Source organism: Canis lupus, chromosome 37 (assembly GCF_048164855.1).
Source record: "Canis lupus baileyi chromosome 37, mCanLup2.hap1, whole genome shotgun sequence".
NCBI classification, from domain to species: domain Eukaryota; kingdom Metazoa; phylum Chordata; class Mammalia; order Carnivora; family Canidae; genus Canis; species Canis lupus.
In genome coordinates, this window is record NC_132874.1 from 2,550,285 (window position 1) to 2,562,509 (window position 12,225).

Consider the following 12,225-nt stretch of genomic DNA (forward strand, 5'->3'; position numbering starts at 1 on the left):
CCTTTACTTAAGAGTATACATAAGACTCCAGCACCAAATGGTATGAGTTTACTACTGAGAGTCACCATCCAACAGCTGTATCACCTGAGAAATGCAACCTTAATTTTCTCATCTACACAGCAGAGAGAATGACCTACTAGGTACCTCCTAAGGTTGCTGCAAGATTAAATGCATTGGTATCTATAAAGTGCTTAGGACACTGCCTAGCATAGAACAAACTCCCTGTGAAATTAGCCATCCTCATTATTGCTGTTGTTCTCAGAGTCAAGTACGATATTAGGTAACTGATGAATTATAGAATTCAATTGATCATTCAGTCTTTCTCTTTTCATAGGAGGAGCAGACAGATTTTAGACACCTTTACCAACCACTGCTCATTGCTAAACATCATTGCATCTCACCCATACAACAACAAGTGATGCTATAAGAAGATAAATGGAAATATTTTTAACAATCATGGAAGGATCAGTAAGAATCTGGCTAAAATATTTTTTTCCAAGTATAAAAATGTTGAATGTTTATTGTAGAATTTTGTAAAAAGAGAAATATATAAAGAAAATTAAAATAACTTAGTATCTCCTTTTAATATATAAATGACAAATACGTATAGGTGAATGTGAATACATATGATACACCTATAGTGCATAAAGTATATTCAGTATCATGCCGTATATGCACATATATGATTTTCTAGGTAATTTACTTAGAAACACAATTTTTAATGGATATATCATTAATTACATAAACAGTCCTCTGTTATTAGCTATTTAGATTGAGTTTCAGTTTTTAAAAATTTTTTTTCAAAGTTTTTTTTAAGATTTTATTTATTTATTCATGAGAGACACACAGAGAGAGGCAGAAACACAGACAGAGGGAGAAGCAGGCTCCCAGCAGGGAGCCCAATGCAGGACTTGATCCCCAGACCTGGGATCACACCCCGAGCCATAGGCAGATGCTCAACTGCTAAGCCACTCTGGTGTCCCAGTTTTTCAAAGTTTTTTAAAGTAATCTCTACACCCAGTGTGGGGCTTGAACTCATGATCCTGAGATCAAGAGTTACATACCCCTCTGATCAAGCCAACCAGACACCCTCTGAGTTTCATTTTTATGCATTATAGATCAAACAGATCACATATCTTTTTAAAAATATGTGATTATCTCTTTAAGATAGACTTTTAGAAATAGAAACACTAAATCACAAGGTCACAACATTTTTTAAGACTCTTAATATAAACATTACCAAATTGCCATCCAGAAGGACCATGCCAATTTATAAACTCAACATATTATGAAAATCTCTATTTTACAGCACATGTATTTACACTGATAATTTTTTTTTAAGCATCAATAGCTTGACAGGGTAAAAAAAAATTTTTTTTTAAGTGTCATTTCCTTCATTATTAGTGAGGGTACTTTCCCCCCATGTTTTCATTAGCCATGATCCCATAAGAAATGAACTGCTGCTCATGATCACAATCATTCCATGGAAAGACACCATATGTAGAGTAAGCAGGCTCTGAAGTTAAGACCAAAAATTGGTATTTAGTAGGTCCCTCCTCTGTTCAGGACTATACTGGAATAATAAGCTACATTTGGTTGTGTGTGTAACTGAACCTACTTTTATCTGCATTGTCTCTTACAAGCCTCCTAATGACTCCATGAGAAAGGTGTCTAGTGTTGATTGAAATATGTCCCCCCAGAATTCATATGTTGAAGCCCTAATTCCAATGTGATTCTATCTGGGGATAGGCTTTAGCAAGTATTTGAGTTTAAGAAGTTATAAAAGTGAGGTCCTAGTCAAATAAGATTGATGGCCTTAAGAGGAAGAGGGGAAGATAGTTCCGGCATGCATGTAGCAGAGAAAACCCATTTGAGTACAGAGCGAGAAGGCAGCCATATAGGCTAGGCTAAGAGCTCTCACTAGAATTTGACCATTCTAGCACCCTGATTCCAGATTTCAAGTCTCCAGAGTTATGAGAAAATAAGTGTCTACTGTTTAAGCCACCTAATCTATAATATTTTATTCTAGTAGCCTCAACAGACTAAGACAGTGGCATTTGCTGTGACTCACAGACAAGGAAAGGAAAGGAAGAAAACTCAGAGAAATAAAATTATATTTGGCTACGATCACAAGAGTCAGAAACAGGCAAGGTTGGAAGCTTACCCAGTTCTTATTCCAAGGCCAGGGCTCCAGCATGCAGACAACAGCGTCTGAGGGCCAAGAGCCACATGTTTCCAGAGCCAGCAGTAAACTAAGACTCATCATCAGAAGATGGATGTTTAATCTTAAATAAATATGCTATGGCTGCTCATGTTTGAAAAACATTGAACTTCATGCAAAACTCAAATGCAAATTATGTGCAAAACCACTTTTGCCTACCCAGTGGAAAATGATACAAAGCCTAAAGATATTCTTACAGCATTGGGGTTTGTATGTGTGGTAGATAGGCTCTCAAACTGGTCCTAGAGTAGTGCATCAGACAGGCAAATAAACTGGAAAGATATATAGAAAATGTTTTTTTTTTTACTCTATATATTTTTAAAGATTTTATTTATGTAGTCATGTGAGACACACAGAGAGAGGTAGAGATATAGGCAGAGGGAGAAGCAAGCTCCCTGCGGGGAGCTTAATGTGGGACTCAATCTCAGTACCCCTAGATCATGACCTGAGCCAAAGGCAGATGCTCACTGAGCCACCAAGGTGTTCCTTTTTACTATATTTTTAAAAGATGTATTTATTTATTTGGGAGAGAGGGAGGGTGGGTGGAGGGCAGAGGAAGGCAGAGAATCTCAAGCAGATTTCGCATTGAGCATGGAGCCTCACCCTGGGCTTGATCTCATGACCCTAAGATACCAACCTGAGCTGAAACCAAGAGTTGGGAGCTTAACTGCCTAAGGCACCCCTAAAATGTATATTCTTTTAAAAATAGAAGAAACATAAGAGATAAAGATGGAAATTGAATTGACTATATGTCCATCCATCCACCCAATAGGTCTGCATAGATGAGCCCCTCCCACATACTAGGCATTGTTCTAGAAGTATTCAGTAATGTGCATGGTAGACCAAAATCCCAGTCCCATGAAATTTGCCTGCTCATGGAAAGGTACCATCCACTGAATCAATTTTGAATGTATTGGGCTACCTTTCACAGAAATCCATGTAATAGTGCGTTAACCAGAAAGAGATTTGTTTTTCCCAATTAGCAGGAGAGCTCAGCTGGTTTGTCAAGCTCCGTGGGGAACTGCCAATTCTACCCAAGCATTCAGGTTTCTTCTAGTATCCTTGCTCTCAATCATGCAGTTTTCATCCTCTGTGTAGTTTTCAACTTCATGGTTCTCTTTAACTCCTTGGGAGGGCAAATCTACACCCCAGGTTGGAAGAAGGGGTAAAAGATCAAGGGGAAATAGGCATGTGCCATCTGAGTCTACCAGATCATTATTGGGAAATTTAAAAAAAAGACTTCCTGCTTTTTTTCTGGTGATTCCATATTCTGTATTAAAGTGCAACAAAAAATTCACTCCAAGTGATAATGCTTGTGTCTCCCTACTTTCAAAGACTGGCTTGTTAGCATCCATGTAGCTTGGGAAAATCATTTCAGTCACCTAGCGATGACCTGTTCACAGAAAGGTTTTAGATATAAGTTTATGGTGTTTGCATTATACATATGGGTCACAAATTAAGAAACAGCATGAAATGAGTACCTGTCTTTGTTTACACATAAATAGCTAATAAGAGAGGCCCGAATGTCAGGAAGAACAAAAATAAGATGACCTGAATGGCTCCTCCAGGGGTTTTCCAGTTATGCAAATAGCTTTTCTTGGAGGTCTGGCTCTTCCTGTGCTTTCTAATTAGATGGCAGTGGGTTAGTTCCTCTGTCTTCTGAGAAGTTTCCAGAGCTCCTTCTGAAGGTGTGCTGTTTCATAAGGAGAAGTGGAAACAGACTGAACCTGGTCCTGAACCAGGACCAGTCACAGTCAGGTCCCTGTGACTCAACAGAGGACATTTTCCCTGCCCCCTCTCAAAGGGAGGGATTTCTCCGTCTTGAAACCTTGGGCAGATTATTGTTTTGGGCACTGATTTTGGCACCAAATAATTGTTGTCATTGTGTATATTTAACTCTTATCTCCCAAATAAGGAAAATGGTAATTTCTTTAGTTTACAGACCAAGTAATATTTATTTCTTTATTTAAAAAATGTCAATTTTGTGGAACAGCATCATCTCTGCATTTGATATTTAATACCTAATGATTGTAGAGACAACTTTTACAAACCATGGAATTGTACACATGCCCTTTTTACAAAACAAACAAAATAATTACTCAATACCTGAACAAATAATCAAAATAGAATGATTCAAAAATGAAGAGATCATTTGAAAAAGAGATAAGGTTTAGTGTGAAATAATGTTTATTAAACATAAATGAAAACCAAATACAAAGTTCAAAAATAGCTATTGCAAAAAGAGGAAACATATGAAAAAGGGATAAGTTTTAAAAGGTAGGCCTAAATCTTAGATACCAGGAAAATCCAAGAAGCCTGTAGGGTAGACAAGGTTGGTAGGTGAATGTCTGCTAATCTCACTGAACAGAGTGAAAATCTATAGGTACTTTTATATTAGTTACACACACATATACATAGAGAAATATAGAGTAAACATTTTTGAAAGATTTTATTTATTTGACAGAGAGAGAGAGAATACACACACACACACACACACACACACACATATGAGTGAGGGTAGTGGCAGAGGGAGAGGGAGAAGCAGACTCCCTGCTGAGTAGGGAACCTGACTCCAGGCTCCATCCCAGATCCCTGAGATCATGACCTGAGCTGAAGATAGACATTTAATTGACTGAGCTACCCAGAGGCCCCTAGAGTAAACATTTTTTAAAACAATGCACTAGAATGTTAAATTAATATTAAAAATGGGCTGTACAGTTTCCATATCATGAGAATAAATTTATTATATTTTAAAAAGAAAACAGTTCTTTTATTTTGTGACTGTTTTCCTTACTTCATTATTCAGAAGTTCAGAAGTTAGGCTAGTGAAAGTTGATCTAAGGAAATGTTTACAGCAGTATTATTTTAGTAATGAAAGTTCAAGAAGGTTGACATTCCCACAATAGAAAACTTTCCAAAATAAAATCACAGAATTGCTACACACACACACAAATGCTATAAAAATGTGATTACATGAACAATAGTTCTGACATATTAAGAGGAAGGAAAAAAGAAAAAAGACCCAGCAGGGGTGATATACATAGCCAGAGCCTTTTGAAGTGTGAAAGCATCCTGCATCTTAACTCTAAGAACTTTGGCAAGTTTTCTGACTTTTCTGTTACTCAATTTCTTAACTATAAAGTTAGTTTCTATATTTTTTCATTTTTTGAAGGGGAAAAACTTGGGATGATGACTGACAAAGAGTAATAAGCACTATGTGTATATGTGTATGGAAGCTCTAAGACTTCTAATGCAAAATATGAATCATGGTTCTTTCTCTGGCTCTTAAATTATGGAATGTAATAACTTTTTTAATTCTTCAATTCTTTGTTACTTTTAAAGCAATGGAATGCTATATTCTGTAAGCCTATAATTATAAGGATCAATCCACTTCACAACCTGGCTCCTAAGTACAAGTACTCAGGGGTCACAGAGGATTAGAAAAACCAAACACATGTTAAAACATAGGGTCCTCAGTAAGACGCACCTGTAACCTGCCTTTGAAGAAAGATTTTTCAAACTTAGGGTCACATTAGTGCGTTAGTTGGGAAATCAATCCCACAGTTTGCAACCAGCATTTTAAAAAATAGATTATAATACATCAGAATGCAAGCACTTAAGTTGGTATTGTTTTCTGAATTTTTGTTTCAGGTGTGTATATAAGCATGTGCCCGTGAGACAAAGAGAGGCAGAGACTTTGCTACCTCACTTTGCAACCAGAAGTTGGAAAGTCTCATTTGATATCTGCCTCACAAATATTTCAAACCTACTCTCCTTCCTCACACTGTCTCCTTAGGTGAAGCCCTTGTCTTTCTTTTGAGACTATTACAACAGACTATAACCTCTGACATTGGCTCCTTTCCAATAATTAGTTTTTATGTGAAAAATCTAAAAAACAAGACAACCACAAGAAAAAAAAAAATACACAGATCCTCTTCTTAAAAACTTCCCCCGCCTGTAGAATAACAAATTTCTCATGCAAACATTTGGGGGTCTCCACAAGATGGTCCTTTTGGGATTTTCCTCTGCTGAAGCCTGAGCTTTGGCCACTTTGCATTGCTCTCTCAATATCCTCCTGGAAGGTCTGGCCATGATGAATAAACTGCCATCTGGATCCCTTACAAAGGCAAGTTCTAGGACAAGCCCAAAGAAGTATCCTGGATCCTGTTCCAATAATTCTTCTCCTGCTTCGGAGGCACATCTGCCAGCCCAGTCCTCCTAGAGATCTGGGTCTCTAGTTCTCACTGAGCACTTCCCGACCCCCTTCTTAGAGTTACTCTGTGTGTGTGCTTGGCATTTAGGAGGTGGAGGGGGTTGAGGTGGGGGTGGGGTTTGACTTAATGAAATCGGAAGCAAAAATCAGTTGAGGACACCAGCCACAGAGGTGACCTGATTTGGGCTACAGAGGTATTGTGTGTTAGATCCACGTTACTTACTGCATTCTTGAGGGTGTTTTATCAAGCCACGGGGATGGGGGACCTGGTTTAATCACAACCCACATGCCTGGAGATTATGGCTTATTAGATTGTGTTTGCCCAAGTAAAGTCGTACTCTGCAGTTTTCTGGCAATTCTACAAGTATCTTTTAAGCACACAGTGAGACATTTAAGAGGTCTGTGTTACTTGCTTCACATACATAAATAATTTTCAATAAAAAATCAGTGTGTGAATAATTTATTTTCTCCACCGATTGCAAGCCAGCTGTTTGGAAAACCACTCAGAAGAGCTAAGGTAAGCCTCGTCCTCAAAATTACTTTTAAATTCACAAGGAAAAGAGGATATTTTCTTCTTCTCCTTAAGGTTGGCTGAAAATTGGGAGCCTTATTGTAATTGTTTTGGCCTTGGGGATCATTTCTCATGAAAAAGTGAACAGGCCTGGGAAACCCGAGTCTCCACGGATCATCCAGCAGCAAAGCCTGGGCGATGCTGCCCAGAGGATTTGTGTGGGATCCCATTTTGGGGGGTGAAACAAACACAAACGCTCCTTCCCCGGGGGGCGGGGCGAGGCTGGGGGATGAACCAATCACAGCACGCCCTGCCCTATATAAGGGCTTGAGGTCCTGAGACGTTTCACGCTTTTCAAGGCCGGTGCCGTTAGCTTGTCTTCTTGTGATGTCTGAGACGGTTCCAGCGGTCGCAGCTGGCACTGCTTTGGCTTCTATGGAGAATCCTTCAGCCAAGAAGAGAGGGAGGAAACCAGGGGGCATACCAGAGGCCGCCCCCAAGGCCCCAGGCCTCTCTGTGTCCAAGTTGATCATGGAAGCCCTCTCCGTGTCCCAGGAGCGAGCAGGTATGTCCCTGGCCGCGCTCAAGAAGGCGCTGGCGGCCGCCGGCTACGACGTGGAGAAGAACAACAGCCGCATCAAGCTGTGCCTCAAGAGCCTGGTGAGCAAGGGGACCCTGGTGCAGACCAAGGGCACCGGCGCCTCGGGCTCCTTCAAGCTCAACAAGAAGGCTCTTCTTCCTACACCTGCCAAGAGCAGGGTCAAGAGGCCGCCTTCGACCAAGACCAAGAGGCTGGTCTTGTCCAGGGATTCCAAGTCTCCGAAGGCTGCCAAGACCAACAAAGCCAAGAAGCCCGGGGGGGCAGGCGCACAGAAGGCTGCTTGTAGTGGCAGGAAGGCCAAAGGCGCCAAAGACAAACAGCCCCGGAAGAGCCCAGGCAAGGCCCCCACTGGGAAACCCAAGGCGGCCAAGCCCAGGCTCAACCAGCAGAAGGTCAACCCGCGGAAGGCGGTGTCCAAGAAGTGAGCCAGAGCAAGTCCCCTCCACGAACCCAAAGGCTCTTTTAAGAGCCACTCCAAGTGCTTTAAAAGCGGCATGGCACTGAACTTGTAGAAGCTTCTATATGGTCGCTCATGAGGTCTCTTAGAAGTAGAAAGGATCTATTTCAAAGTCCTTTGCCTCGTCGAAAAGTGGGTTGCTGCACACTATAGTTAGAGTAGGGCACATGGCCTTGGGTAACCTCCATACTTCTCCGGGCAGACTAATGCTTAAGGTCGAGGAAGGCATGGAGGTAGCTCTGCACAAACCAGACTTCTTTCTGAGTGGTTACGTTGCAGTTTGATCTTTTATTCGGTGCTGTTGTACTAAGTAGGGTTTCCTAACTGTCTACAACTTTCTGGGGGTCAGTACCTGGGAATCCAATAACGATTTGGACTGGGGGATTTTAAGTCATTGAGGGAGTTTTTCATTTGGTAAAAAGTAATATTAAGTTTACAGTTGAAAGCATACTGAAATAACATTCTCATTCCCAAAATACTGTAGTCACATTTAAGAAATTGGTTTGATAATAGCTTTAGTCGAATACAATTTTAATTTTTTTTTTTTTTTAAGATTTTATTTATCATGAGAGACACAGGCAAGCTCCCTGCGGAAACCCCATGTGGGACTCCATCCCAGAACTGAGGGATCATGACCTGAGCCCAAGTCAGACATTCAACCACTGAGTCACCCAGGTGCCCCTAATTCTATGTATTTTATGAAGGGAGTGTGTAGGCTTGTCCAAATTGTGTTCCACAAGCTGAGAGATATTAAACCTTTATGGAAATATTGCAGCTGCCAAGTTAAGGTCCAAACTGAACTAAATCACAAAAACTATTATTAGGTTCTCCAAGGTCCAAGTTAAAGCATTTCTCATTTTAAGCAAAATTAGTTTTTCTGCTTTCACTTAATTGGGGATTTAGCACTCCTAAAGATTACTATATTAAATTCATGGTGTTAATCTTATTTTGGGCCTTGGGTGTTTGGGGCAACCTTGAACAAAGCCCAGTACAAAACTTGTATATGCAATCTTGCATAGATAATCTTTAATATACAAGTTTGTACTACAGATAACTCACTAGGGCCTAGCCTTTCTAAACTCATTTACGTAATTGGGCCTCTGACAACAATGGGAAATGAATAAACAGTGGTTTAAAGTTGTATAGAAATCAACCACAGCCCGTGCTTGCTTGGGTTTGGAGGCCAGTTTGCTTTCAGGCTGGAGCTGCAGCGCCGGGAAACGCCTCACTGGCCTGGCAAGGCCTCAAGTCCCGAGTGCAGCGGCCACGCCCACGAGAGGGCTGACCCGACTCCGCCAGGCCGCCCGCAGGTCCCGAGCACTGCTCGAATCGGTCCAGAACTGGCCCTGCGATCCCGAGCGCCTGGCATTCAGCAGGCTAAAAAAAAAAAAAAAAAGTTAAGGTTTTTCCTACAGTTCCGGGGACAGCTATTCAACCCTTTTTAGCCAACGGAAATATTGCCCTGAAACTCCCGCCCCTTCAGTTTACCTCCCGCGGACACCGAGGATCCTCCAAAGTACCTTCGGTGACCTACCAATTAGTCGGTAAAACTCCCCCAAAGCCACTTCACTTTACGTAATGGACTTTAAAACATTTTGCAAAAAATTACTTTCCTGTGGCGCTATCCCATCATGAGCAAACCCCTGCATAAACGTTAATGATCATACTATGCAGAAGTCCCGTACGTAATACGGAGGGAACCTCCGTAACCCTAACAATTTACACCAAGCACAACAGCCCCTTAAATAACTTCGTGGGCGGCCCTGAAAAGGGCCTTGGTGTTTACGAGAATGGCGGATGCGGCGCACTCAGCCGCCGAAGCCGTAGAGGGTGCGGCCCTGGCGCTTGAGCGCGTAGACCACGTCCATGGCCGTGACCGTCTTGCGCTTGGCGTGCTCCGTGTAGGTGACGGCGTCCCGGATCACGTTCTCCAGGAACACCTTGAGCACCCCGCGGGTCTCCTCGTAGATGAGGCCCGAGATGCGCTTGACGCCGCCGCGCCGGGCCAGCCGCCGGATGGCGGGCTTGGTGATGCCCTGGATGTTGTCGCGCAGCACCTTGCGGTGGCGCTTGGCGCCGCCCTTGCCCAGCCCCTTCCCGCCCTTGCCGCGACCAGACATGGTTGCCGAGGAAGTGACTCCTCCGCCGGCACGCAGCCCTTTAAATAGGATATTTGCGGACCTGATTGAGAACAGCACCCCTGATGGTTTTCCAAATTAGGTCAGCCTGGGGGCGGGGCAAGAAGACCTCGTCACCATCTCGACGTTTTGATTGGCCGGTGCAACCTCGCTCTTCGTCGGAGCGTCTTCGCGGACGCGCAGGTTATGGCTCTTCTTCGGCTGAAAATTTTCTTTCCTGCGTTGTTTCTTCCTCGCGCGTTTGCAAATTTAATATGTTTCTACCAGGTAAAGCCGCTGAAGAAAAGAGAACCACTCATCGTTTCTTTTTATTCCCGTCCAATAACTAATAAATTACGTAATTCCTTAGGGGAAAGGATGTAGAGGTAATATGCGAAGGATGGAGCATTTATAGGTCAAGGGACCTTCCCTCTCGTTCTTTTAATATTCCTATTTAACTGTCGCATGTAGAAGGCCTTCTTTATTCTGGACAAAGCGTAAGCTTGGCCATCTAAAAGCTCTGGCTCCACGTTTGGAAACAAACAAAAAAAGAATAATTGCAAATTAAAACTTCTTGTTCTCTTTCAGACATTTATTGGGTGACTCCTGTTTCTACAAGTCTGGGAGAGAACCTGGGAACCTAAAGATAAGCTTGGACATCCCTCCCCTGGACCCTCTTCCAGGCCTGCCGGGCCTGCCGGATCTGCCTGCAATTCCTAATAAGCTCCCCTTTCCTCCTCAACTGATGCCTTTTCAAAACTTCTCTGGGTTTAGAGATGAGAACAAACGTTTTGTTGAGTTGGGGCTTAATTGTAGGGCTGGGCTAATACTTGATTAAGGTCATTACAAAGCCTACAGGGCCCTCCCCTGGAGGGCCTTTGATAAGATTATTGGTGTTTTAAACAAGGCTAATCCCATTAAGTTAAAAGAAAAAAAAAAAAAAAAGAATAGATCAGAATTGGATCTGAATGTGATTGGGAGAAGCCCTGTCAAATCAAAATTTTCTCCTTAGCCTCCTCTCACAGCTTTTGAAAATGTCCATGATCAGATTTACTCTAGTTGAAACGAGGTTTAACCTCTGCCCATCCTGGTTAATGAATAAATGCCTATTATGGATACTTAAAATGATTCTATGGACTGAGACAGATCACATATTATATATAACCTCCTAATCTTTCAGGTGAAAAGAGAGGAGTCCCAGGAGAGGGTAGAAAAGCTCTGAATGGCATATGATTTGTAACACTTCTGGAATTATTAAGTAGTTATACTCTTTTCCAAATTGAGGGTTTTTAGGTTCCTGACTTAACCCTCTCCCCACTGCAAACAGATACTTTATAAGGGGATTTAGCTAGGAAGAAATGTCAAACATTATAGAGAAAAGGTGCTGGGTCTGAGGTTATAAGTAAAACTGAAATCTCAACATGATTTTTAATTCATGGGAAGAAATAAAAATACCACGTATATAATATGATAACCTCATGCAAAAATCTGTGGTGTGAGCCACCCTTGTTAGGCATCCCAGCAAATGCCCTCTGCAATTCAACCAGAGGTTTAGGCCAGCTTTCCCTCAATTTTATTTTGTCCACTCTGTCATTAATAAAACTTCACTTTTATTTTGACACCTTATTCCTTTTTCTATTCCCTTCTCCTGATGTCCTCTTTTATAAATTTTTTCAATGACATTGACTCAAAAATCACAAATGTCAGGATAGAAATATTTAAAAGGCATACACATGCAGATGTATATTAAAAATGGATCCTTCCACTCTGGGAAGAGTACAGGTCTTACTTGGTCATAAGGCTTGGCAAAGCTGGTGCTCTCTCTGGAACCTGTAGATCTGGTTTTCTTTTTACCTCCCTCTCACCCTCAGAGAGAACCTGGCTTAAATGTGTGGGAAATATCAGAAAGGGAGACAGAACGTAAAGACTGCTAACTCTGGGAAACGAACTAGGGGTGGTAGAAGGGGAGGAGGGCGGGGGGTGGGAGTGAATGGGTGACGGGCACTGGGTGTTATTCTGTATGTTAGTAAATTGAACACCAATAAAAAAAAAAAAAAAAAAAAAAAGAGAACCCCATTCATTCAACATGTGAGGTAAGCCTTTCA

At 41.8% G+C, this 12,225-nt stretch overlaps 3 protein-coding genes across 4 annotated transcripts in view; 2 read left to right on the forward strand and 1 right to left on the reverse strand.

The window, feature by feature from the left end:
• The window catches only part of LOC140626185 (histone H2B type 1-C/E/F/G/I), a 15,189-nt gene extending 11,658 nt beyond the window's left edge, over positions 1-3,531 (forward strand). Inside the window, exon 3 of the transcript XR_012025382.1 lies at positions 335-3,531. The gene's annotated coding sequence lies outside the window, so the exon portion shown is untranslated. The remainder of the gene's footprint in view (positions 1-334) is intronic.
• Positions 1-11,068, forward strand: part of H1-6 (H1.6 linker histone, cluster member) — a 21,848-nt gene extending 10,780 nt beyond the window's left edge. Inside the window, exons 2-3 of one of the 2 annotated variants that reach the window (XM_072813784.1) lie at positions 5,873-7,967; positions 10,709-11,068. In XM_072813784.1, the coding sequence (XP_072669885.1) occupies positions 7,333-7,967; positions 10,709-10,958 (885 nt within the window). In that variant the 5' untranslated portion in view covers positions 5,873-7,332 and the 3' untranslated portion in view covers positions 10,959-11,068. Of the gene's footprint in view, positions 1-5,872; positions 8,025-10,708 lie in introns of those variants that run through there. The other variant, XM_072813785.1, reaches the window with a different exon arrangement.
• On the reverse strand, positions 4,157-10,132 carry H4C3 (H4 clustered histone 3). The gene is made up of 2 exons (XM_072813789.1): positions 9,790-10,132; positions 4,157-9,380 (listed from the first exon to the last, which is right to left on the reverse strand). Exon 1 carries the CDS (start codon positions 10,121-10,123, stop codon positions 9,812-9,814), a length of 312 nt encoding a protein of 103 aa, XP_072669890.1. The 5' UTR covers positions 10,124-10,132; the 3' UTR covers positions 4,157-9,380; positions 9,790-9,811.
• Positions 11,069-12,225: the final 1,157 nt, after the last annotated feature.